The 24,142-nt window shown below is 46.7% G+C and overlaps 2 protein-coding genes across 18 annotated transcripts in view; one reads left to right on the top strand and one right to left on the bottom strand.

Moving 5' to 3' along the window:
• Window positions 1–4,930, bottom strand: part of DENND5B (DENN domain containing 5B) — a 149,941-nt gene extending 145,011 nt beyond the window's left edge. For 5 of the 7 annotated variants that reach the window (XM_053253498.1, XM_053253501.1, XM_053253497.1 and 2 more), the window contains exon 1: window positions 4,431–4,693. In XM_053253498.1, the coding sequence (XP_053109473.1) occupies window positions 4,431–4,551 (121 nt within the window). In that variant the 5' untranslated portion in view covers window positions 4,552–4,693. Of the gene's footprint in view, window positions 1–4,430 lie in introns of all 7 variants that reach the window. The other 2 variants (XM_053253502.1, XM_053253504.1) reach the window with 1 other exon arrangement.
• The window catches only part of ETFBKMT (electron transfer flavoprotein subunit beta lysine methyltransferase), a 32,658-nt gene continuing 13,385 nt past the window's right edge, over window positions 4,870–24,142 (top strand). For 2 of the 11 annotated variants that reach the window (XM_053253525.1, XM_053253523.1), the window contains exons 1-2: window positions 4,870–5,081; window positions 20,565–20,631. The gene's annotated coding sequence lies outside the window, so the exon portion shown is untranslated. Of the gene's footprint in view, window positions 5,082–5,319; window positions 5,337–12,132; window positions 12,159–20,564; window positions 20,632–23,853; window positions 23,982–24,142 lie in introns of those variants that run through there. The other 9 variants (XM_053253506.1, XM_053253507.1, XM_053253519.1 and 6 more) reach the window with 8 other exon arrangements.

Here is a 24,142-nt window from a genome sequence, read left to right as displayed (position 1 = left end):
CTAGTAGCCATTGATAGACCTGTCCTCCATGAATTTGCCTATGCCCCTTTTTATAGGAAGGGGCTTCCTCTTCTGCTCTCCATCCTGCTTAAAATCCAGGAAGCAGGCAGGGCAATGGTGCTGGTGTGCCACCAAGTACAGCATGCCGCCAGACAGCATTTGGCACGGCAAGACACTGCATCAGGAGGAGCAGCACCAGGCCAGGTATGGGGTGTGTGCAAGTTGGGCCAGCCAGTAGGTATCAGCTTGGTATATTTGCATTCAGCACTAAAGAGAGAGCAAATTTGCGTTTACAGTTGGGTGAGCAGCAGTCAGCACATTCACACTTAAGGTAGCGAAGTTTTCAACACCGCTGTGTAAATGCAGCTATTTTCAGAAAGAGGAATTGGAAATTACTCTACTTAAAACTCACAAAGGTCATACTATGCAAATCAAACTGAACTCTGTACACTTTCTGTGCCAGAGGAGTCAAAGGGATTCTTTTGTTAAGAGTTAAGATGCCAATACGTAAATGGAAATCATGCTTTTCACATACGCTTTACCAAGTGGTCTTGGTTTTGCCAATGATGTTTAGGTTCCTTCACTGCATTATTTAGGAGTTCTCAAATTTGGGTCCCTGGATGACGTTGAACTACAATTCCAACCCCAGCCACAAGGGCCATTAGTAAAAGTCCAACATCATCTAGGGACCCAAGCTGGAGAACCCCTGACACAATTCAACATTACTAATAATAATAATAATAATAATAATAATAATAATAATAATTATAATTATAATAATAATAATTATTATTATTATTATCAACATGTATATCCCTCTCTTCCTCCTAGGAGCCCAGAGCAGTGTACTACATACTTGAGTTTCTCTTTCACAACAACCCTGTGAAGTAGGTTAGGCTGAGAGAGAAGTGACTGGCCCAGAGTCAACCAGCTATTTTCATGGCTGAACAGGGATTTGAACTCAGGTCTCCCCGGTCCTAGTCCAGCACTCTAACCACTACACCACACTGGCTCCAGTAAGAGCAGTCTTGCTGGATCTGGCCCAAGGCCTATCTAGTCCAGCACCCTGTGCCCCACAGTGGCCCGCCAGATGCGTCTAGGATGCCCACAAGCCAGAAGATGAAGGCATGCCCCCCTCTTCTGCCATAGCTCTCCTGCAACTGGTATTCAGAGGGCTCCTGCCTCTGAATCTGGATGGACATCAAGCCTAGTAGCCATCGATAGACCTGTCCTCCATGAATTAAGTGAAGCATTTTATTCAAAGTTAAATTTTACAATAGGTAAAGCTCTTATAGCCTGACAAATGATGTTTAAAAAATGGCTAATTACTTGCAAGAAATTACCAAATGATGTTGTTTAGAGCCAACTATAGTTGTACTTAAAGAGAAAAATCCATCTAACTGTGAACAGTTGCACAAGAATATGGATGGGGACAAGTATTTGAATGTCTATCCCACTGAAAACAATAGAGTGGTAGTAGGTGGCAACTATATTTAAATGTGTACACAACTAAGGTTCCCAAGTCACACTGCAATATGCACACAGAAGCCCATGGATCTCCCTGATGGGATCAGGGTATACATGTTTAGGATCACGGCTCTTAATAGTTTACTCATGGTTCCACTCAGAGGTATGTGCTTGTCTTGGAACAAGGCTGCCCTGAAACTTTCCCGATCAAGACAAAAATGTCTTGACTGAAAGCAAGCATATGCTGTAATTCAGATTTTTTTTCTAAGCACCAGTGCAATAAATGGCAATTAGTTTTGCTAAAAACATGCAAGGAATTTAAATGAAGCCTACCATTCTGGGCTTTGTTGAAACAGAATATTTTAGCTACACTTCTTCTCTCTCTCTGCTATTGAAAATTAAAGCTGTTTGCTGCTAAGAGATACCCAAAACATCTTAAACTATCCCAATCCTCTATTTTTTTCCTTCTGTATAAAAATAATAATTGTGAACAATACAGACAGCAATTGATGGGAGTATTTTTTTAAGTTATGAAAAAAAACTTGATTTACTTTCAGAAGCACCCTAACCATCATGCAAGAAACAAATGCGTGCTTACTTATCAGTAATTCTCATTCCCCAATAAGTTCATCTTTAAGGATAAGGATCAATTGCTTTTACTTTGCATGCAACAGCTTTAAAGCTGAAGTTTGGATATTGATTCTACCTCCCACCCCCGCCTCGTGCTGACTAGTCATACTGCAGAGTTTTGCTGGGGCTTTATTCCCTAAACAAGCATCACAATTTAACCCGATTTCAAAGCTTCATGCAGCATTTACCTAACCATCAATGTTTTGCAGGAAATTTTGTAGATCTTAACACTCCCCCTCTAATATTTTTCTCTTCTTTCCACACTCTGTGATGGAGAGAAAGATTGTGGCATCTCTCTAACTTTACAACAATTATAATTTATCTAAGACATATCCTGAAGATACCAAAAAACCCACCCCAAGCAATATCGTCTACAGCACAAAATCTAGAAGATGAGGGTGGACATATAAACTCAATCAGTTCAAAAGCAAACTACTACAGCTGAAAGGGCATTGTATGCAGACAGCTCAAGGAATGGAGGAAACAAAGTCAGTCTGTAGCAAGTGAAGATATGGAATAGATAAGAATGATGGGCTCTTCTGAACATTAACAGCTAATGCAAAATAATCTAGATTAGATTTAGAATACTAATTGCATTGCATTTTAAGATTAGATAACCTATTCTTTAAAAAGTGATTCCCCTCCCCCCCACACACACTGAACAATCTCCTTTTTAAGCAATTTCTTCCCCAGAACCTTTTCCATTTTAAGTCTATAGACAGTCTCTCTCATCTCTTAATTTCTGTATTACCCCAATACATTGACTAGCATGTCTAAGTAACAAGTGATGACAATCCTCAGCAGGAGATTCATTAGCTATTACAAACGTTATGTGCACCTTGAAATGCACAATTAGGTAACAGTATTTTCCTGCCTCTAAAACCAACAACTTCCAAGGCACAGAGAAGCTAGGAGGTGCTAGTGAATAGAATAGTCGTAGATGATCTCTGTCCGCAGAAGTACAATTTAATTAAAGCTGTTTAGCCTCTACATGCTTTTGCGACTGCCTGGTCAGCCGACTATCGAAGGCAAAGGCACGCTGAAGTATTAATTAGCATCAATGCCCTCTCTTTGCCACAGAGTTTTCAACTCAAGTCTCCAAACCCTCCATAGGGCAGATTTAAACCGCTCCCTTCCCCCATCTCAAAAGCAAACCAGAGACGGAGAGGAAAAAACCTGCATTCTGCCCAAGTGGTTCCAAAGGTAGCTTTCCTGATCTTTGGACCCAAGTTAGCGTTTAGTCAAAAGGGAGGCTACTGCTAACAGCAGCGGGCAGACAAGACCTTGGTGACACACTCCAAGGCAAGAGGACAGCCCAGGCCATGGCGGGGGCAGAAGGAAACGAGGAGATAATAAACCCAAGAAGCAAGGAGACGAGTCGACTGCACTGGAACGTGGTGGCTCCGGCCGTGACATAACCAACGCCGGCCACTGCAGCTTGGAGGCATCATCACGATTTTTGGAAAGGGGCGGGGAAGAGAAAGAAGGGGTAGCAAGAGCTGCCAGACTTTTCCCTCAGGCCGGGAGCACGTCTTGTTGAGCAATCGAAGCTGAATGCATCGAGTTCGGCTGCTTTTGTGGGATTCATTTATTTAAGAACAAGAAGGGGGAGCAATTTAGCAAACACCTCGAAGAGATGATCGTTTTAGGGTTTGCTGCTCCCTTTATTAGCAGTCGCGCGCTCTCCCTCCTCCCCACGGGTCAGAACAGCTGGTGGGGTGGGGGGAGAATAAGCTGCAAAGCACAATACATCAAAGGCGCAGCAGAGCAACGGCTGCATCGCGGTGCAGCCGCGGCTGGCGTGCGGGGCCTTGCTGGGGGACTGGAGCAGCCGCACGGCTGGCTAGCACAACCCCCCACCCCAGAAGGGGGCGAGCAGCATCTTGAGCAGCATCTTGTGCTGCTGCCCTGCTCGGCCCGGGACCTCGACTCAAGGTTGCTCGCCAGCACACCTGCTCGTGTGCGCCCGTCGACCCGTGACAATCTTTGCAAAAACAAAAGCGGGGGCGGGGGTTGGGCAACATAGCGGAGAACGAGCGCAGAATATTCTAGCGGCTCCCAGGCGGAGCAGCCTTCCACGCAGGAAAGCGGCAATCGCGGGCGGAGAGGGATCGACGGCGAGCTGGGCTATACGGGAGAGGGAAGGGAGTAAAGAGGGGACGAGAGGGGAGGAGAGGAGGAGCCCCAACGAGGCGGCTGTGGGGATCGGGAATCCGCGCACGTAGTCCGCACGGAGCGCAGCCGAGACGTCTGGTGATGAGCGGGGAGGGAGGAGGGCAGGCGCCCCCCGCCCGGTCCTCTCGCCCTCCCTTCCCGCCCCCTCCTGGGCTCACCTGCCAGTTCGTCGGGCTCCAGCCCGCTGTCTGCATCGATCCCGCACAGCACGAAGTAGTGAGCGAAGCGGCAGGGGGCTGAGCCCGAGCCGGGCCCGGGGGGCGCAGCGCTGCCGCTCATCCCTCCTGCTCCTCCGGCCGCCAGCCAGGCTCCTGTTCTCTGCCTTGAGAGCTTCCTCCTGCCGGCCACCACCACGGCGGCAGCCCGCCGGCGCGCCGTTAAGGCAACAGCCGCGCTCCTTCCATGGCGCAAGCCCGCCCGGGTGGCGGCCTCCCCTCCGCAGGGCGCACGGCCGCGGCGCTGACGGTGGTGGCGGCGGCGGCGGCCGCAACAGCAACGGTAGCGCTCCTCGGTCAGCTGAGGCTGCAGCCGCCGCTCGAGCCCAGCTAGGCTCCGTCCCGCCTCCTTCTCCTGCCAAGCAGCCGCCAACCAGCGCGGCGGGAGGGGAAAGGAGGACACCGGCCCGCTTCCGCCCCGCCTCCTCGGCGGGACATTTAAACGGCTTTGCGCTCAAGCCGCGGTGGTGGGCAAGCCCCAGTGCCTAGGCTTTCCCAAAATGCATTGCGCAGGCGGCGTGGTGGGTCGACTCGAGGGCAGCAGGAGGGCACGTGGAAGGGTGTGCCGCGGTCCCCGAGCAGAAACGCTTTGAGGTTTGTCCTTATGGGCAGCTGCTAGACTCATTTCGGGTCGTGGGCAAACAATTTGTGCAGTGGCAAGTAGATTTTTGTGCTGTTGGAAATATGGGGGCTTGATAAGGAATTGATGGGGGGGGGGGTGGAAGATATAGAATAACAAGATTACTGTTTCTTTTCCATTTTCCTAGCGTTGTATTGATGATATATTATTGGGAACAACTGCTTGAGTAGTCAAAAGCTTTTACATTGAACTGACTATACAGACAACATGTAGGTATAACAACAGGTAACTTACATAGTAGTAAAAAAAAAGTCTGCAATGATAGTGCCATTGCCACACCTCCTCTCCTGTTATATCCATCTGTTATGCTTTTCTAGAAAAACGTAGAAAAAGTTTGCAGAGTGTTTTCTAGAAAAGTTTTCCTGAAAAACAGAAGAAGTTTGCAAAGTGTTTAAGGATGCGGGTGGGGGCCTGCCCCGGCTACCTGTGCAGTTGCGGAAAAGGTTTAGAATAATCCCTGCTTCACAGAAGGGGCAAAGTGCATTTGTAGGTGGATGAGCAAGCTGTGTCTCCCACTCATTAAATTTCAGATACAGGAATGAGGGGGTGGGGTGTGGGGGGGGGCAAACCACTTGTCTGAGGGGGTGCTTGCTTGTCCCACCTCTGGAGTAGCCCCACTTTCTGTGAGAAATTAGGGCTTTCTGTGACTCAAGCCTCCAGAACCACAAAAGAGATGGAAGAGTGCTAGGAAACAGGAACAGAAAATTGTGAGCCCTTTGGGGACAGGGATCCATCTTATGTATTTATTATTTCTCTGTGTAAACCGCCCTGAGCCATTTTTGGAAGAGCGGTATAGAAATAGAATAAATAAACATCCTTTCATGCCTGAAAAATGCTCATGACTTGCTAACATGTGATAACATGGATGTAAAATAGATACGTGCGGAATATTAAAATAAAAGTGAAGTATTGTATCGTTTAAGAGGAAACCCAATCAGATCTGAATGTGGATGGGGGCAAATTCAGGGGGCAGAGGCTGCTGAGTAGGTTATTGGAGAAGCTAAGAGAGTTACACAGGGATTCCTAACCTTGGGTCCCAGATGCAAGACTACTACTCCCATTGTACCCAGCCACATATGTTTTTCTGAGCCACCATGGCCGTTGTGGCAGCGGAGGATGGGTGTTTTTGTGCAACTACACCTAGGGACCCAAAGCACTCCTTCACTAGGAGTGGAGATGCAGGGGGAGGGGGAGTTGGAGCAACTCTCACTTAAATTTTTAGGGGAGCAGGAATAACACTTTTGGAAGGGAGAAAGATATATGTTGGGGAGTGAAGAGATGGATTATTAAGTTTGGTGGGGTGGGATTCAGTAGATGAAGTGGGGTCTCTTCAAATGCTTAAGGGGGGGATAGCCCTGCACTAGGGAGTGACACCTTGAGCGTAATCTCAAGCCACAAATATGACAGAACACATGCTTTGCACAGAAAAGGTCTCTCAAGCTCAGTCCCTTCTTGCATGTCTAGGAGCAGTGGTGGGAAAGGCATCTCCCTGAGACCCTGAATGTGATGAAGGATAGTCCTGCTGGTCTGAAGAGGGATTTCTGGGTTGATGCAACCTCCAGTGTCTTCAAACACATAAATTTGCCTCCACACATAAAACATTGTGTTGGTATGAAGAACACACTACTGCTACAAATATTTATACACGGTTTTTCAACAAAAGTGGTATCACGGTGGTTCACATAGAAAAATCAATAAGCAAGCCAGCAAGCACAAATGGGCTTTATACCATGGGGGACACGCCACATCTTAGATTGAGTCACTTTTGTTCCTTAAGAGCTGAACCAATGCTTTTTCTCCAGGTGTCAGGGGATCAGCCCTGTGAGACCATTTCTTACCATTTCTGCTGACTGCAGGACCCAGCTTCCTGATCAGCACTTTGCTAGAAGTTTCAGTTCAGAACCAGCTCAGTGAGTGCTTATTTCCCCCAGATGTCACTCTGTGAGACGTGTATACTGACTTGCTTCATTTGGTTTGCTCATTAATTTATTTCCATTCACCTGTTTCACTCTAAATGAAATGCTTAAATCAACGTGGTCCTACTCTTCCTCTTGGAATACACTTTATTATGGATTGATTATATTCCTTTGTCTTTTGATGTAACCTGATCTGCTGGAAATGAGTATGTAATTCAATATCCTTTCCCAGCAATCAGGAATCAGGAATTTAGACCACCTTTTATGCCTATATAGAAGTCACAACCAATTCTTAATTTGTCTTTATCTTAATAATGTATCATTTATTAATCCAGGGGTTCTCAATAAGAACATAAGAACAGCCCTGCTGGATCAGGCCCATGGCCCATCTAGTCCAGCATCCTGTTTCACACAGTGGCCCACCAGATGCCGCTGGAAGCCACAGACAGGAGTTGAGGGCATGCCCTCTCTCCTGCCGTTACTCCCCTGCAACTGGTACTCAGAGGCACCCCGCCCTTGAGGCTGGAGGTGGCCTACAGCCCTCTGACTAGTAGCCATTGATAGACCTCTCCTCCATGAAGTCATCCAAACCCCTCTTAAATCTTGGGTCCAGTGTTCCCTCTAACAGTTATTCCCAGATGTTGTTGACTACAACTCCCAGAATCCCCAGCCAAAGGCCATCGCAGCTGGAGATGCTGGGAGTTGTAGTGAACCACATCTGATAATCTCTGTTAGAGAGAACACTGCTTGGGTCCTCAGGTGTTGATGTACTACAGTTTCCAGGAGAGCTGGTCTTGTGGTAGCAAGCATGACTCATCCCCTTTGCTAAGTGGGGTCCACCCTGGTTTGCATATAAATGGGAGACTAATGAGTGAACACTGTAAGAGATTCCCCTTAGGGGATGGGGCTGCTCTAGGATGCTAGCTGAAGATGTCCCTGTGTCTTCAGCCAGCCAGTGTGATTGGGGAGTTGTAATCCATCAACAGGGAGGGACCCCAAATTGGGAACCCCTGAATTAACAATTCCAGGGGAACTTCCTAACTGTAATCCAAAGTTTAGACTCAAACAAAAGACTCACAATGAGCCAGTTAGGGTTTTTTTTTAATCCCCCTCTTTAACCCCCACCTCACCCCTCACCCTGTCCTGCCATGTCTCTGAAACTCTTTGCAGTTTCAAAAGCAGTTTACTGTGCTCCAGGAAGGGAGGGGCTGCCAAGAAAAACCAATCTCAAGCCCTCTTGGGCTTACAGTTTCACAGTTCTTTGCCTCTTGACTTTTCTGAACAAACCAAGATGAGCTTCTTGTTTGAATCCAGTCCAAGAACCTTACAGAGATTTCAGTCTTACTGTTTAATGCTGAGAGTTCTCAAACATGGTTCCCAGATCATGTTGTTGGACAACCATTACTATGAATATTCATATGCTGCTTTTCAAGCAAAGTTCTCAAATCAGTTGGCATAGAAAAATAAATAATAAGTAAGAGGTTCCCTGCCCCCAAAGGGCTCAGAGTCTAAAAAGAGACATAAGGTAGACACCCGCAACAGCCACTGGAGGAATGCTGTGCTGGGGCTGGATAGGGCCAGTTGCTCTCCCTGCTAAATATAAGAGAATCGCCACTTTAAAAGGTGCCTCTTTGCTCAGTTAGCCAAAGACCATGGCAGCAGTTGTCCATCCAACAGGGTCTGGGGACTCGAGTTTGAGAACTCCTGACTTCATACATGTATCTAGAGTTGGATATTCTGAATAGCATTTCATTTTAAAAGATGCATATTTCTTGGCTAGGTATTTGTATGTCACATCTATCTATATATTTAATTCTCCTGGGTGCGCCTTAGAATGTGCATCTCGGCACCCAGCTGATTGGCTGGACAGCGGAGGCGCCTGATTGGCTGAGGAGCACCCAGGAGGATTGTCGGGCGGTGGCGGGCCCGGCCACAGAGGCCTGGAGGTGGCAGCGGGCCTGGCCGCGGAGGCCAGGTGGCGGCGATGGGCCCGGCCGCTGAAGCCAGGTGGCGGCACTTACCGGCCCGTGGAGAGGCTGGGCCACACCAGAGAGTGGGGCAGGAGGGGGGAGGGCAAGAGAGAGTGGGGCAGGAGGGGGCAGGGCAAGAGAGAGTGGGGCAGGAGGGGGAGAGGGGGCAAGAGAGTGGGGCAGGAGGTAGGGGGGAACAGCCGGCCCCAAAGAGTGCACAGATGCTCTGTGAGGGTCAGCTAGTCTATTATATTAATTCTCCTGGGTGTGCCTTGGAATCTGCGTCCCAGCACCCAGCTGATTGACTGAGGCGCACGCAGGAGGATTGGTCGCCGCCATCGCGGCCTGGTCACAGAAGTGGTGGCGGGTCTGGCCCGCCCATGGAGGCAAGGCCCAGGAGGGGGGAAAGAAAGTGCGGGGGCAGAAGTGGAAGTGGGGAGGAGAGGCGGCTGGGCCTGGAAGTGGAGACTGGGGGGAGCGCACAGATACTCTGTGCGGGGTCGGCTAGTATATATATAATTCTCTTAGACATACCCATGGCTAATCCCATGTGTGGCAGCTCTTGCGAGAGTTCACGAGCAAGCTGCTGGGAGGGGGAGAGGAAAGCAACGCCAGTGGGGAAGAGAAATTGGCGGGCAGGCGAACGGGTAGGGAGAGGTGGTGGTGGCAGGGGGGAGAGGAAGCAGTGTGTGTGGCGGGGGAGAAGCGAGGGGTGGGTGGCTGGAAAAGGCGGCTGGCCAGAGAGAAAAAACATTGGAGTGGAGAAGAGGGAAGAGAAGTGGGGAGAGCTGAGAACAAAGGGCTGAGAACGAGGGAGAACTAGAGGCGCAGATGCTCTGCAGCCGGACCAGCTAGTTTTCTTTATTTTCTCTTTAATTTTAAGATCCTAACGGAAAAGCATGTGCTCAGTGTGGACTTATTTTGAGTATCTATCAACTGTCCCTGTGACTAGCAAATAGCCTCCTAGCAATTAAACTCAACAACTCTGTTCTGGCAGCATCATATTTTGTGTGATGTAAATGTCCAAACAAACCTTTGCCTTTAATGTGATGGAACTTCCACGTTAATGCACATCTTTGTCTCACTGCCAGTTCCTGGACAGTTGGAGAAGGAAAGGTTCGGTGACAAAGGCATTTTTTAAAAAGCCAATTATTAGCTTTTTCTGCTTGCTATGACTTATTCTCTCTTTTGATTTTTCAGTGACTACCGCTTCTTGCTTTCATCACAGGCATTTCCTGTAATCTCTGCTGAAGCCTTTACCTCTCAGAAACTGCCAGTCTAAACTGGGTCAAAAGCTAACACAGCTTTTAAAATCTTTTAGGATTTGCCATAAAGGATCTGACCGTTGGTCAATCAAGCCCGACTTCACAACACCTGCCAGTGGCCAGTTTTGAAAGAAGGTTTTAAAAAACTGTTTTAAAAGACAGATTGAATATTCTTTCTAGTTACTCTTCAAACCCATTTCCCCACCCCACAAACCAGAAATTGTGCATAAGATCCCCAGTCTAATCACTTCAGCTCCCCTCCACCAAATACTTGATTTGCCCATTTCTTACTGACCCCTTTTTCTGGAGTAAAGGATAATATTCAAGTGTGTGGGGCTGAGCTCACATGTCATTATAGAATACATGTGAGCTCAGAAGACTGGCAAGGGGAGACCTTCCAGCCCCCTTGGGCCCAGCACAAGGAGAAGTGCAGCCTGCAGGGGGTGACAAAAGCTATTCCACCTCACCCCACTAGGGCGGCTGCTCATTTTTCCTGCCTCCTGCTCAGGCACACCTCTTGTTCTCTTTTCCCCCTCCCTCTTCCCCAGGATACAAGCTAGAAATATCCCAGGTGCCACTGCCTAAGGCAGGCCTGCTCAACTTAGGCTGCCCAGCTGTTTTTGAACTACAGCTCCCATAATCCCAAGCCACAGTGGCCAATTGCCTGGGATTATGGGAGTTGTAGGCCAACATCTGCAGGAGGGCCGAAGTTGAGCAGCTCTGGCCTAAGGGAAGGAGTCTAAGGGAGGAGAGCTGATCTTGTGTTACCAAGCATGAATTGTCCCCTGATTTGTTAAGCAGCATCTGGTTTCCATTTGAATGGGAGGCTACATGTGTGAGCCATGTCAGAGATGCCCCTTAGAGGATGGGGCCAGGGTGTAGCTATAACTGAGTCCATGGGTTGAAAGAACCCAGGCCCCCCAGCTCCTGAGGGCTACCCAGCTCCACCCCTCCCTATTTTCTTTTATTATTTCCCTCACTCCAAGGGGCCGCCAGAGAGAGGGGCAAACATGTACTCCCTCTCCCCAGCTATGCCTCTGGATGGGGCCACTCTGGGAAGAGCACCTGCATGCTTGAATGCAGAGGGTTCCAAGCTCCCCCACCTCCCGCATCTCCAGGTGGGGCTGAGAGAGACTCCTGCCTGCAACCTTGGAGAAGCCGCTGCCAGTCTGGGTAGACCATACTGAGCTAGATGCACCAATGGTCTGACTCAGAATAAGACAGCTTCCTATGTTTCCTCTGTTTCCAATGCCTGTGTTGGCATAGTGGCATAGTCTGTGTTAGGAGCACACACACCCCTGCTATTTCAGTGCACCCCACTGATGTCTGTCTCCCTGGCTTAAGGTGTTCGATAGGGAAATGGTAGGCAAAGAAAGAGTTAAGCGCGTGCACGCGCGCGCGCACACACACACACACACACACACATCATTTCTCCTCTGCAAATGCTGCACTTCGTTACCAGAACTGCCCCAAGGTGCTTCATAGACCCCTCGACTATGCTTTTGGCTTAAATTGGGGAAATTAGCTTTGCTTGGGGAGCAGTTCAGCCTCAGTATCAATTTGAGCAAGTCTGGTGTACAAGAGAACCTTGTTAATTGCAGAATGGCTATTCACAGTTCCATGTATACACGAGTGTCTAATAGACACCCGTTTCCAGTATCCGTGAATACTAATGGGTTAAAAAACCCATATCTGCAGTTCCTAGAGTGCCGGAAGTGACTGCAGAGGTAATTTCTGGCCACCATTTTGTCTTGAGGAGCCATTTTGTGGCTCATTGCCTGGAAAAAAGAGGACTTTCTGCAGCAATTTTTCATGTTTGGGGGGACATTTCGTCCTTTGGAAAGCATGCTTGGGCACATGGAGCTGTGAAGCATACTATAGTAAGTTTGGGGGTGGTTTGGAGGCTTTCCCCGTTTCCCCCCTCCACTCTGGAACCTAACCCCTCTTTCCCCATAGCCCTAATGCCTCCTTACTCACAGTTCCATTATTTGCGGTAGTAGGTGAGGAATGGAACCCCCGCAAGTAACAAGGTTCTCCTGTATTTGGAAAGGAAGAGGAGGCAAAGATACCATCTCAAAGCATCTCAAAAGTAAAATGGGGATACAGAAGCCAAGAGACAGTTTGGTTAAGCAAGGCAATGCTAAAGTTCTGGATGAGAGTCTTGGTAAAGGCTTGTAACAATTTGGCTTGAGTTCCAAATCAGTGCCCGCTTAGAGGCTTGGAATACAAAAGTGCTTGAAGAGCTGGGGAGAGAGGCAGAAAGAAAAGCGGAGGAGAGCTTAGAGAGGGAGAAGTGAGTAGTTAGTTATTACCAGTCCTTCCTGAGTGTGTTTGGTGTGTGTTGGCTGGGCAAACGTGTCTCTTTCAGGGGCAAAGCATGGAGTAGGAACATAGGAAGCTGCCATATACTGAGTCAGACCATTGGTCTATCTAGCTTAGTATTGTCTTCACAGACTGGCAGCGGCTTCTCCAAGGTTGCAGGCAGGAATCTCTCTCAGCCCTATCTTGGAGATGCCAGGGAGGGAACTTGGAACCTTCTGCTCTTCACAGAGCGGCTCCATCCCCTGAGGGGAATATCTTCCAGTGCTCACACTTCTAGTCTCCCATTCAAATGCAACCAGGGTAGACCATGCTTAACTAAGGGGACAAGTCATGCTTGCTACCACAAGACTAGCTCTCCTCTCCAAAAAAGGTATAGTATACTGAGTCATCAGACATTTGGCCATTCTAGCTTAGTATTGTCTTCACAGACTGGCAGCGGCTTTTCCAAGGTTGCAGGCAGGAGTTTCTCTCAGCCCTATCTTGGAGATCTTTTTTACTCTATACAGAATGAAAGTTGGAAAGGTCAGCTCCTCTTATTGGATCAAGTTAAGGCCTCTGACAAAGTGAACCACAATTATCTGTGGACATTGTTGAAAGCTAAAGGTATACCACCCCTATTCGTGACTTGGATACAGGTGCTCTATACGAATGCAAAGGTGACACCACAGATTAATGGATGGCGGGGCGACCCGATCACTTTGCATTCGGGTGTCCGCCAAGGATGCCCACTGAGCCCATTACTTTATGTTTTTGCCCTGGATCCAATCCTGATCAGGATTCAGAGAGAACCCCATCTGCAAGGACTCTCGGTCTCTTTTCCTCCCTCCTGCGAGATCTTCCCGGGAGGGAGGAGGAGGGAGAGTGAGGGGATAGCCGAACCACCTGTCCACTCAGAACCTCACTCTGAGTTTAGGGTAAAATTTGTAGCTCATGCTGATGATGTTACATTACTGTTACCGAATGAAAATGAAATCTCTGTAATACTAGACCTCTTCTGGGAATATGGCAAGATCTCGGGCTCAGAATTAAATGCTGATAAAAGTGTATTTGTTAAAATGGACCCCGGACGCCAGCAACTCTCGTGCCTACCCATCTCTGAATGTAAAAGCGAAGGGGCCCCAGAGTTCAAACTGAAGTGGGTAGATACAGTAAACATTTTGGGGATTGAATATGGGATTAAGGAAAAAGTCGGGGGGGGGGGAATTGGACAGATTGGGAAGAAAAAGTAATGCTTAAAATCACCATGTGGAAAAAATGGAGCCTTGCCATGTACCAGAAAGCGGTTTACATCCGGACTTACCTGATACCCCCGGTGCATAACCTGGCGGTAGTCTATGCTCCCCCGCTCGATCTCCTTCGTAGAGTTGAAAGCCAGATCTTCCATCTAGTATGGCACACAGCGTCCTTCCCTTTGGCCTGTGTGGTAGCACTTAAGGAGGTTGAGCGGGGAGGCCTAGCCCTACCTGCCCTGCAACCCTATTTTGTAACTGAATTCATGTCCTACAATTTTGGAAACTGGATTTTTGTGAATGTCCATAATATGTCCAACCTCCTGCAAAAAACCTGGGTCTCGCTTTTCGCTCTGCGTTGGCGCAAGTCAGCATGGGGCATAGCATGGTGGGGGAAAGTTATCTTTCAATGGTAATATCACACAAGTATTAAAAAGAGAACACCTGGACTACTTGAGAGATTTGTTATTCATACTTTAAAAATGGAAGGTTGAACCGGATCTATTTAAAGGATCCTCCTCAGTCAAGCAGCTAAGGAAAACAATTTATGGAGAGATTCTAGAAGTGGGTTTCTTAAAACCTGATTTAGAACGTAAACGCTACAAACACTGCACTTCACAGTACTTGTTGCAACCCGATCACCCTATTGCTCTCTTTAAGGAGAAAAAAGTCCCTTTCCATTTATGGGAAACAAGGTGGCGCTTATACCATCAAGTACTACCACTTAATGCGGCTAAGCCATGGCTCCCAGAGAACCAGCAAGAATGCCCTAAAATCACCTGCAAACAGAAAGCTAGTGAGCTAGGTAAAACATTCAGGGAAACCCATTCACATTTCTTAAAAGAGTATGTGGTAGCCAAAAGAGTGTGGCAGGGAGTAAGCAAGCTGTTAGAGTGGCCTGATTTGGAAAAACAGACTTGGGAAGAACTAACCTCAGGTTTGAGCGATAGAACCTCTTTTCGAGGTCCCAGAAAGAAACCTTCAAGGAAACAGGACGGAACAGGTGCCCTCATACTAGGGAATTGGAATGTTCCCCTTCTCGTAATCAGGTTAGTAAACCTGTATGTCATTTATGCAATGCTCTTGCATAGGAATAGGGAGGGAAGAGGTGACCAAGAGGTTCACGTGGATGAGACAGTAAATCTCTTCTGGAAAAGTTTGTATGGTTATGTGCAAAAAGACAAGAGTATCTCTTCTAAACAGCAGTGGGACAAATTGTGGAAATGGATGTCGGACGTAATCCCCCCGATTACCTGATGTGCCTTGAAATTCCCCACCCCCGAGTTACAGTACTACCTGCATATACTTCATAACCTTGTGGGTTTCCAAATCATTGAGTTTAAATCTTTGTAGATATATCATGTACGAACAACCACTTTGTATATAATTGTGCTTTGGCAACGTACTGTATGCTTTGGTAGTTTGTTGGTTCAATAAAAAAAATCTTGTCCTATTAAAAAAAAATAAAAAATCTTGTCCTATCTTGGAGATGCTGCCAGGGAGGGAACTTGGAACCTAGATGCCCTTCCCAGATCAGCTCCATTCCCTAAGCAGAATATCTTACAGTGCTCACATGTGGCTTCCCATTCAAATGCAACCCCTGCTAACTTGGCAAAGAGGCACCTTTTAACGTGGTGATTCTCTTTACTGAGCAGGGGGAGAGTAACTGACCCTATCCACCCCCAGCACAGTACTTCCAGTGACTGTTGCTGGTGTCTATCTTATGTTTCTTTTTAGATTGTGAGCCTTTTGGGGACAGGGATCCATCTTATTTATTTATTATTTCTCTGTGTAAACTGCCCTGAGCCATTTTTGGAAGGGCGCTATAGAAATCGAATAAATAATAATAATAATAACCAGGGTGGACCCTGTTTAGCTAAGGGGACAAGTCATGTTTGCTACTACAAGACCAGCTTGTAGAACTGGGGAGAAAGCACAAGAGGGGCAGCAGCAACTACAGCTTGCTTATGGGACTCTGTAAAGTCCAGGCAAAGTTACAGCAGCATCTTCCAGCATCTAGAGTCCTCCAGAATCCGAAGCCATTGCGGCTTGGCTGGGGTATTTGTATCCAAAAATATGTCCTGAAGCAAGTATCAACTCACTTAGGAGGCTTATGCTCCCCTAGAGGGCAAGGAGTTCCTGTGCACAACAAAAGTGAACAACAAAAGGAAGAGCGGGATATAAATGTCAAGATAAATAAAATAAATAAATATAGTCCTCAGGTTAGAGATGTACCTATGCCCTATGATATTTATTTATTTAAAATATGTATACCCCACCCCTCCTGTACAAAACTGCTCGGGGTGGCTCCCAACAATAAAAGCAGTATAAGGTTTAAAATTTAAAAAATGAATAAAACACAGCATAGAATAAAAACAATTGAAACAAACTCAATTAAAAACAAACAAAAATCACAAGTCCATCAATGTATCATTAACAGGTTTTAAGAGCCTGAACAGATGGGTTTTGAGAGCTTTTAAAAAAACCCTAAGGGTTTTTTAATCGGACTCAAGTAAGAGGAGCACTGTACATTTCTATATCACACTGTTTCATAGGTATGGCCAGATCATTGTCCCTCCATCACAGGCATAGTTGCAGGCAGTGAGCAATCCTAGTCCCCATGTCATCTTGCAGTGATGTAGCTGACACGACTCTGCAAGTAATTTACAACCTGCTTTTCAAAAGAGCAGGATATCTCCATCTCTCATCACTCAGGTTATTAACACTGTCATTCCGCAATAGAGATAATCATGCTTGTCCACCTTTGTAAACGGTTCTAAGGCCCACAGATGAAATAGTACTATGGAAATGCAAAACATCCTCACTCCAGTAGATCCTGCTATTGTCATTTAAATGCAGGCAATCCGCAAGCTAGGTGTTAATCATAGCTCCGACTAGTCCCATTATAATACTCAGGCTCTGCACTGCTGCAGGATGGCTCAGGCAGTTTCGGATGATTTAGCACCCATTAGAGCCATTTGGGACACTACTAAGACTGCTGGGCAACCTTCTGACAATGATACCCGAGCTTCTCTGGGAGGTCATAACTTTGTGGCAGATCATAACTTCGGTCCCATTTACAAGAGCAAACATCCCTAGTGAAAAGGGAACAGCAGTGGGGTTTCTTAGTTTTTTCCTTTCTGAGTGTCTTCACGTGTAGTTTCTCGGCTTATGGTACAAGTACCCCTTGGGAAAGGTGAGAAACGGACAGTGGGGTTAGGATTAGGGGAGAAGGGAAAGAAGTCCAGTGAGGAGGATGGAGAGAAGAGTGCCTGCTTCCCTTTGCTCCTTAGTCTTTGCTCCTGGTTACTGCCTAGAATTAGAGGTCATTCACACAATCAAAAACTGTGTTGTAACGAGGTTTGGGAACTGTGTGTTGTGTGGAATTTTTGGTTGTGTGGAAGCAAGGTAGGAGGAATAGCTTTTCCTCCTACCTTGCTTCCACACAACTGAAAATTGGGAGAACACACAGCTCCCAAACCTGGGTAGAACTCAGTTTTTGATTGTGTGAATGACTCTCACTCTCCCTTTCCCCCCCATCTCTCTGTCTTGCCCCTTCCCTCTCTAAACTTGCTGGGAGGCTAGGGTCTGTTTTTTACTGTCAGAATCTCCTTTGCCTGAGCTGGGAGGTTCATTTGAGCTGGCTGACCCCTCCCATAATCTTTGAGCAGAGAAAACCATCATGCGTCCAATGAGGTTGAGGTGGCTATTTCCGTAGTGGTGGGGAATAGAAGATCAGGCGTTGGCAGGCTAGAATGCCGTTACAGGGGAAGGGAGTCCAGTAATTTAATTACTGTTTTTCCTCCTGGCTGCCCTCTCACCTCTCAGGCCTTGGGAAGTAGTTCCAACTCCCCACTGAACCTAACCATGCTCCTTTGTAATGCCAGGTCGGTTTAAAATAAGATCAAAATAATCCATGATTTGATTGTGGATGAAGGAGCCGACCTGGCTTGTATAACTAAGACCTGGTTGGGAGAGGCTAGTGGCCCTGTGTGGGCCCAACTCCTTCCCATAGGGTACTCTGTTGTTGAGCAGGTATGGGGAAGTGGGAAGGGTGGTGGTGGTAGAGGGGCTGTGGTCCATAAAAATAACAGCCATCTTATTTATTTATTATTTCTCTGTGTAAACCGCCCTGAGCCATTTTTGGAAGGGCGGTATAGAAATCGATTTAATAATAATAATAAATAATCTCCCTTACCAGGATCCCTGTGAGATAATTGACTTATATTGAGTGTGTATACCTTAGGCTGGGTAAACTGGGGATTCTGCTGCTGTACCGTCCACCTCACTGCCTAACAGACTCCCTAACTGAGCTGACGGAGCTGGTCACTGATTTGGTCTTGGAGTTGCCCAGGCTTTTGGTGCTGGGTGATTTCAATGTCCACTTTGGGTAGGGCTTGTCTGGTGCTGCTCAGGAGTTCATAGCGGCCATCGCAACTATGGGCCTATCCCAGTCAGTCCTAGGAACTACACGTCACACACTGGATTTGGTCTTTTCCTCTGATCAAGGGGGTGTATGTACCGTGGGTGGGGTCTCCTGTTATTGAGCAGGTATGGGGAAGTTTCCCCCTTGTCATGGACGAATCACTTCCTGGTTAAGGGGTGGTGGACCTATTAGAATGGTCCGCCCGAGAAGGCTGCTGGACCCAGTAGGATTCAAAGGGCCTTGGAGGGTCTTTTGTGTTGGTTCTGATGGTGATGCTGTTGATGCCCTGGTGGATACTTGGAACAGGGAACTTTCCAGGGCAGTCCCCTAAGCGTCCCCTCCAACCCACTTCAAAATTAGCTCCATGGTATACTGAAGAGCTACAGGAGCTGAAGCGGCAAGTTAGACTGGAACGCAAATGGAGGAGGACTCATCTTGAATCTGATAAGACACAGCATAGAGCCCATCTAAAGACATATACTGTAGCAATATGTGCAGCAAGCAGAAGCGATTTTATTCTGCACGTATGTGATGGGATGTATATAGCAGCTGGTGAGTGAGTCAGTGTGTGTGGGTTACCCCCTAGTAGGCTTAGAGGGGGAGGGATTTTTCAAAAGGCAGTGGAGACAGAGAGGAGGGAGAGAGAGTTGGATTGAGTTGCATGGGAGTGGGAGGTTTTTTTACCTGGAGGTTGAGAGTTTGGGGTGTGTGTTCTGAACAGGAGAGATTGTTCAGTGGGGTTGGGTAAAACTTGAAGGGTGAATGTGTGGAGGCTAGAGAACCAGCAGAGTTCTGGGCAGCTCCTAGTAACAGACAAGCAGGTCTGGAGGAATTCACTAAGGTTACCAACCCAAGTTTAATTACTTCTGTCCCAGTTATCTCACCTCCCTATATGTTATATTGTACAGGGGCGTAGCTATAATTGAGCGAAAGGGTTCAAAGAACACGGGCCCCCAGCTCCTGAGGGCCTTCCAGCTCCATCCCTCCCTATTTTCTTCATTGTCTCCCTCACTCTGGGGGGCCGCCAGAGAGAGGAGTGAACACGGGCCCCCTCTCCCCTAGCTACGCTCCTCATATTGTATCTAGAACAGCTGGTGTACCTAGTAACTTGGTAAAGAAGCTTGTGTGCCCTGCTTTGCAGAGATCTTTATTCTAATCTGTAAATAACAAACTTATTCTTGTATTTATTATATACCTCAAGTTTTGTTCCATTGTATAACTTGAACATATACACCTATCCTGCGCTCACGAGGATTGAGTACTGAGAGCAGAGTAACAAGAATTTATATGGTGGCAGCGAGGGAAAGTAAAAGCTGAACGAATTCCCAGAACCTGGAGACTAAACTGTCATAGAACAATAAAAACAAATCACCTCCCTAGAATTGAGAGGGGCATCAGGGTGGCACCCCGACAGCATATTGCATCTGTAAGTTCTTGTGCAACAGAGCTTTTCCGGATTGTTAGGAGTTTAACTCAAACCCCTTTTGTTTCAAATCTGCTTCCGGAAACACTGTCTTTGCAGATAAAATCTATCGTATTCAGGCTGAGCTGGATTCCAATATTACTGCAGGTCCAGTTAGGGGGCGTGTCTGGCAATCCCTTTTGTGAGATTAGAGTGGATCGGTTTCAGTTTGTGATTCCTGAGGATGTGGACAAGCTGCCTAGAGTGGTACTCCAAGTACCTGTTATTTGGATCCTTGCCCAACATAGCTGATTTCATCTTGCAGGGAGCTTGTTGGAGCTGGCCTGGTTGATTATCATTATTCTGGCCAATACCGGGCACCGGTGGGGGGAAAGTGGAGGGAGGGGTAAGTGCACCCTCTCTCACCCTTAAAGTGAGACTCATACCCTGTCCTCGAACGTCGAACCTCCCCAACAGTGTTCGAACCTGTTCAGAGGCCCGTAAAAGGGCAGATTTTCAGTATACTCCTTCCATCTCTGTTTGATCTTCTCTGAATCAGTTACTGTCTGTCCTTTGGCATCCTTTAAAATACCAATGCGAGGTTGGAACATCCTTCTGAATTCAGAGATCTTTTGGAAAACTTTCCTTGTTTTTCCGTATCTATTTCCATCCTCAAGGGCTTTACAGATGTCATTGTAGTACTGCTCCTTGTCTCAATTTAAGCTTTCTGAAATTCTGTATTAAGTTCCTTCCTGAGGTCTTTATCTTTCTTGACTTTGGCTTCTCTCCTCTTCTTGGCAATTTCCACCATCTGTTGTGACATCCATTTTGCTTTCTTCTGTTTCTTGGTCTTTGGCAGTCTCTTTTCGTATTTGTCCTTAACAACTTCTTTGATTTAATTTCACAGTTCCTCTGGTTCCCTTTCAATGAGGTTCAGAACTTCAAAGTGGTTCCTGATGTTCTCCTTGAAAAAGGTGGGTACATTCTCAAGATCATATCGTGGAAATTGGGTAGCTTTGTTTTTCCGCTTTAGCTTGACTTGGAACTTGCACATGAGCAGTTCGTGATCTGTTCCACAATCTGCCCCCGGCCACGTCTTTGCTGTTATAACTGAGCTCTTCCACCTCCTTGCACCAATAATGTAATCAATTTTATTTCTGTGTATTCCACCTGGTGATGTCCTTGTGTATAGGCGCCGCTTTGGTTGTTTGAAGAATATGTTAGCAATGAAGAAATCATTGGCTTGGCAGAAACTAAGAAGTCGTTCTGCAGAATTAAACATCGGTTTTCTCAACACACAAACACACACTGGTATACAGGGGCGTAACTACTATTAGGCAAGGGGAGGCGGTTGCCTGGGGCCCCCCACGCCTCCAGCCCCCCCCCCGAGGCAAGTCACATGACTCCTCAACACCCGCTGAGCTTCCTTCATTATTCTGAATGATCCTTACTTCACACACGTTTGAAAAGTCCAGAAGGATCAAGAGATGAGATCCCTGGGTTACAATCCCCCCCTCCAAACACACACACACACACACACACACACACACACACACACACACCACAAACACCTCATTTTGCAGCTGTGGATACAGCAGCTGCTCTGAGATCTCACAACATCCCCTAAACTCCTAACTCTAGCTATCCTGCAGGAATATGTTATATCATTATATTTATAACAATATAGTTATAAATATAACTCTATAAATATTCACCATATTCATAATGGGGATGTGAGTGTGAATGCACTATGTATTGTGAAGTGTGTGGGCGTGTATATCAGTGAGGGGCCCATTTTAAAATTTTGTCTCTGGGCCCATTCCAACCTTGTTACGCCCCTGCTCAGGGGCGTAACTATGGGGGGGCAGGGGGGGGCACGTGCCCCGGGCGCCACCCCGGCAGATCATGTGGGGGGGCGCCAAAAAGTGGCTCAAAAAGTGGCAAAAAGTGGATTAAAAAGGATGGCATGAATAAGGAGTCTTTAGCACTATCACCCTAGTCCCTTGAATTACTCTGGAGTCCTTGGTTTTCGGTTTGTTAAAATACAGTCACTCACAAGGGAAAGTCAGGAACAGAACCAGGGCGTGAGGGAGGGGCATCATAGTCATAATCATCATCATTGCATCATAATTCTGATGTTTGAGATACAGGCCAACTTCACAGGGTTGTTGTGAGGAAAAAACACATGTGTGTCAGTCAGATGTATGTTGGGGGTGGCGGGGGGCGCAACGGGGGGGCGCAATTTCAGTGCTTGCCCCAGGCGCCGTTTTCCCTAGTTACGCCTCTGCCCCTGCTGGAATAAATAGCAAAATAAAATAGAAGATGCTTCGCTCACTGTCTCCGAAGGATTCATAGTCTAAACAAAACACACACAACATGCACACAAGACACCAGCAACAGCCACTGGAACAATACTCTACTGACTGAATGTGAAGCCCACGACAAGCCCACAACTGGTGCAGACAGAGGGAAACCTTGATTATACTTCACTTTAATTCTTTTGTAGGGGAGGAAAGACCCTTTTGAGGGGAGAAAGATGTGTTGGGTACTGAAGATTGTTGTTAGGTTTGGCAGGGAATGTTCAGGAAAATGAGGGGGGAACTCCTCAAAGACTTAGCAAGGGCTCTGCACCCCTGCCTCCAAGACTTATTTTATCACAAGCATGTGACCAGATGCATGGTTGCCACTATAAAGATCTTGCTGCCATTATTTGATCATCATGTGTCTTCTAGTGCTGCACATGAACCGTATACCTACCATGGCAGCTTGCATTGGCTATGGCTTTCTACACTTAAGCAGCCCCCAAACTGTGGGGCTAAACCTGCTCCACCTATAGTAGCTCACCATTCAGTCCTGCCCTGGAGCTGAAACCATCGCTTAAAGCAAATATTTATATACCCCTTTTTCTTTAAAAGCTGTGTGCCATGCATTGAAAGTTCCATGCATTGCACCTAGGAGTGTTTTATGGAAAACACAGGCCTCCTTTTCCTTTAAGAGATGCACAGAAGAGGGAATTTCAACAGATGCAACTTGCCATGCAGGGGGAAAGAAAAGCCACACCTGCTGAAATTCCTCTTCTGTGCATCTCTTAAAGGGACAGGAGACCTGTCCTCTTTTATTTGTTTTTATTTATGTTTTTATTCAGCTAATGTCTCTAGGTGGTTTACATCCAAAAACAATGTAAAATGTTAAAACCAATAATAAAAATCTATATATTAAGTTAAGATATACAGTGAACACAGCCATCTTTTCCATATGGCAGCCCTAGTTGTGTGGCATGTCAACAATTTTGCCATTGTTATTTTCATTGGCCTATAATTATCCATCACCAGGGGATCCAAAGTGGGCTTCTTAAGAAGAGGTCTAACCACTGCCTTCTTCAGACAAAATTGCATCCTGTCTTCCCTTAGTAGGGATGTGCACAAACCTGTTCTGAGGTTTTCAGGGACAATGGTTTTTGGACAATGGTTTTTCCTGTGACACTCTACGGATGCGAAAGCTGGACTTTGAAGAAGCAAGATAGAAAAAGCATTGATGCTTTTGAACTTTGGTGCTGGAGAAGACTTTTGCGGATACTATGGACAGCCAGGAAAACAAACCAATGGATCATAGAACAAATCAATCCAGAACGTTCACTCGAGGCACAAATAACCAGGCTTAAACTGTCATGCTTTGGACATATTATGCGAAGACTCAGCTCCCTTGAGAAGTCCATAATGCTAGGAAAGGTTGAAGGAAAGAGAGGAGGACGACCAGCAGCAAGGTGGATGGACTCGATTACGACAGCAATGAATGCATCACTGAGAGACCTTAAAGGCCAAGTTGAAGACAGATCATCCTGGAGAGAATCTATCTATGTGGTCGCTAAGAGTCGACACTGACTTGACGGCTCTTAATCAATCAATCAAACAGTCCTAGGACTGTTCATAGTGCTACCAGTGTTAATTGTAATAACATCTGTGCTCACTAGATGTCCTCATAACCTCAGAAATTTAGGGAAACCTAGACAAAGAGTCTATGCCTTTAATATCATCATCATATTAAATATTTTACTATGACCAGGATTTAAGGATTCATGGAAGCACTTAATAGGACACACAATAATTGCATGGGTGTTTTTTTAAAGGTTGCCTCCTGGTTGTCATACTTCACAGTGGAAAGTTCTAGAACATATGCCTCTTGGTTGCCTTGGTAATGGAAAGGTCATCATGTAAACTTCCTTTTCTGATGATCAGGACAGGATTCAGGATGCTGCGGGATGCAGCAGCTATTGCTTGCACATTGATTTCTCAAAGGGATGAAGCACATACACGATAGCTTGAAGGTGAGAAGAGCTGCTGCATTTCACCACACTAGTCCTATTTTAACTAGGGTTGCTAACATAGTTCTTACCAGTACTCCTAAAACAGCAGCCTGATATGCACACATATGATATGCACAGGGGATGCTTTTTGTGGAAAGCAGGGCCGGATTAAGCTAGTGTGC

Source organism: Hemicordylus capensis, chromosome 5 (genome assembly GCF_027244095.1).
Source record: "Hemicordylus capensis ecotype Gifberg chromosome 5, rHemCap1.1.pri, whole genome shotgun sequence".
In the NCBI taxonomy this organism is placed as follows: Eukaryota; Metazoa; Chordata; class Lepidosauria; order Squamata; family Cordylidae; genus Hemicordylus; species Hemicordylus capensis.
Note: the sequence above shows the minus strand (reverse complement) of the source record. Positions and strands in the feature narration are given on the sequence as shown.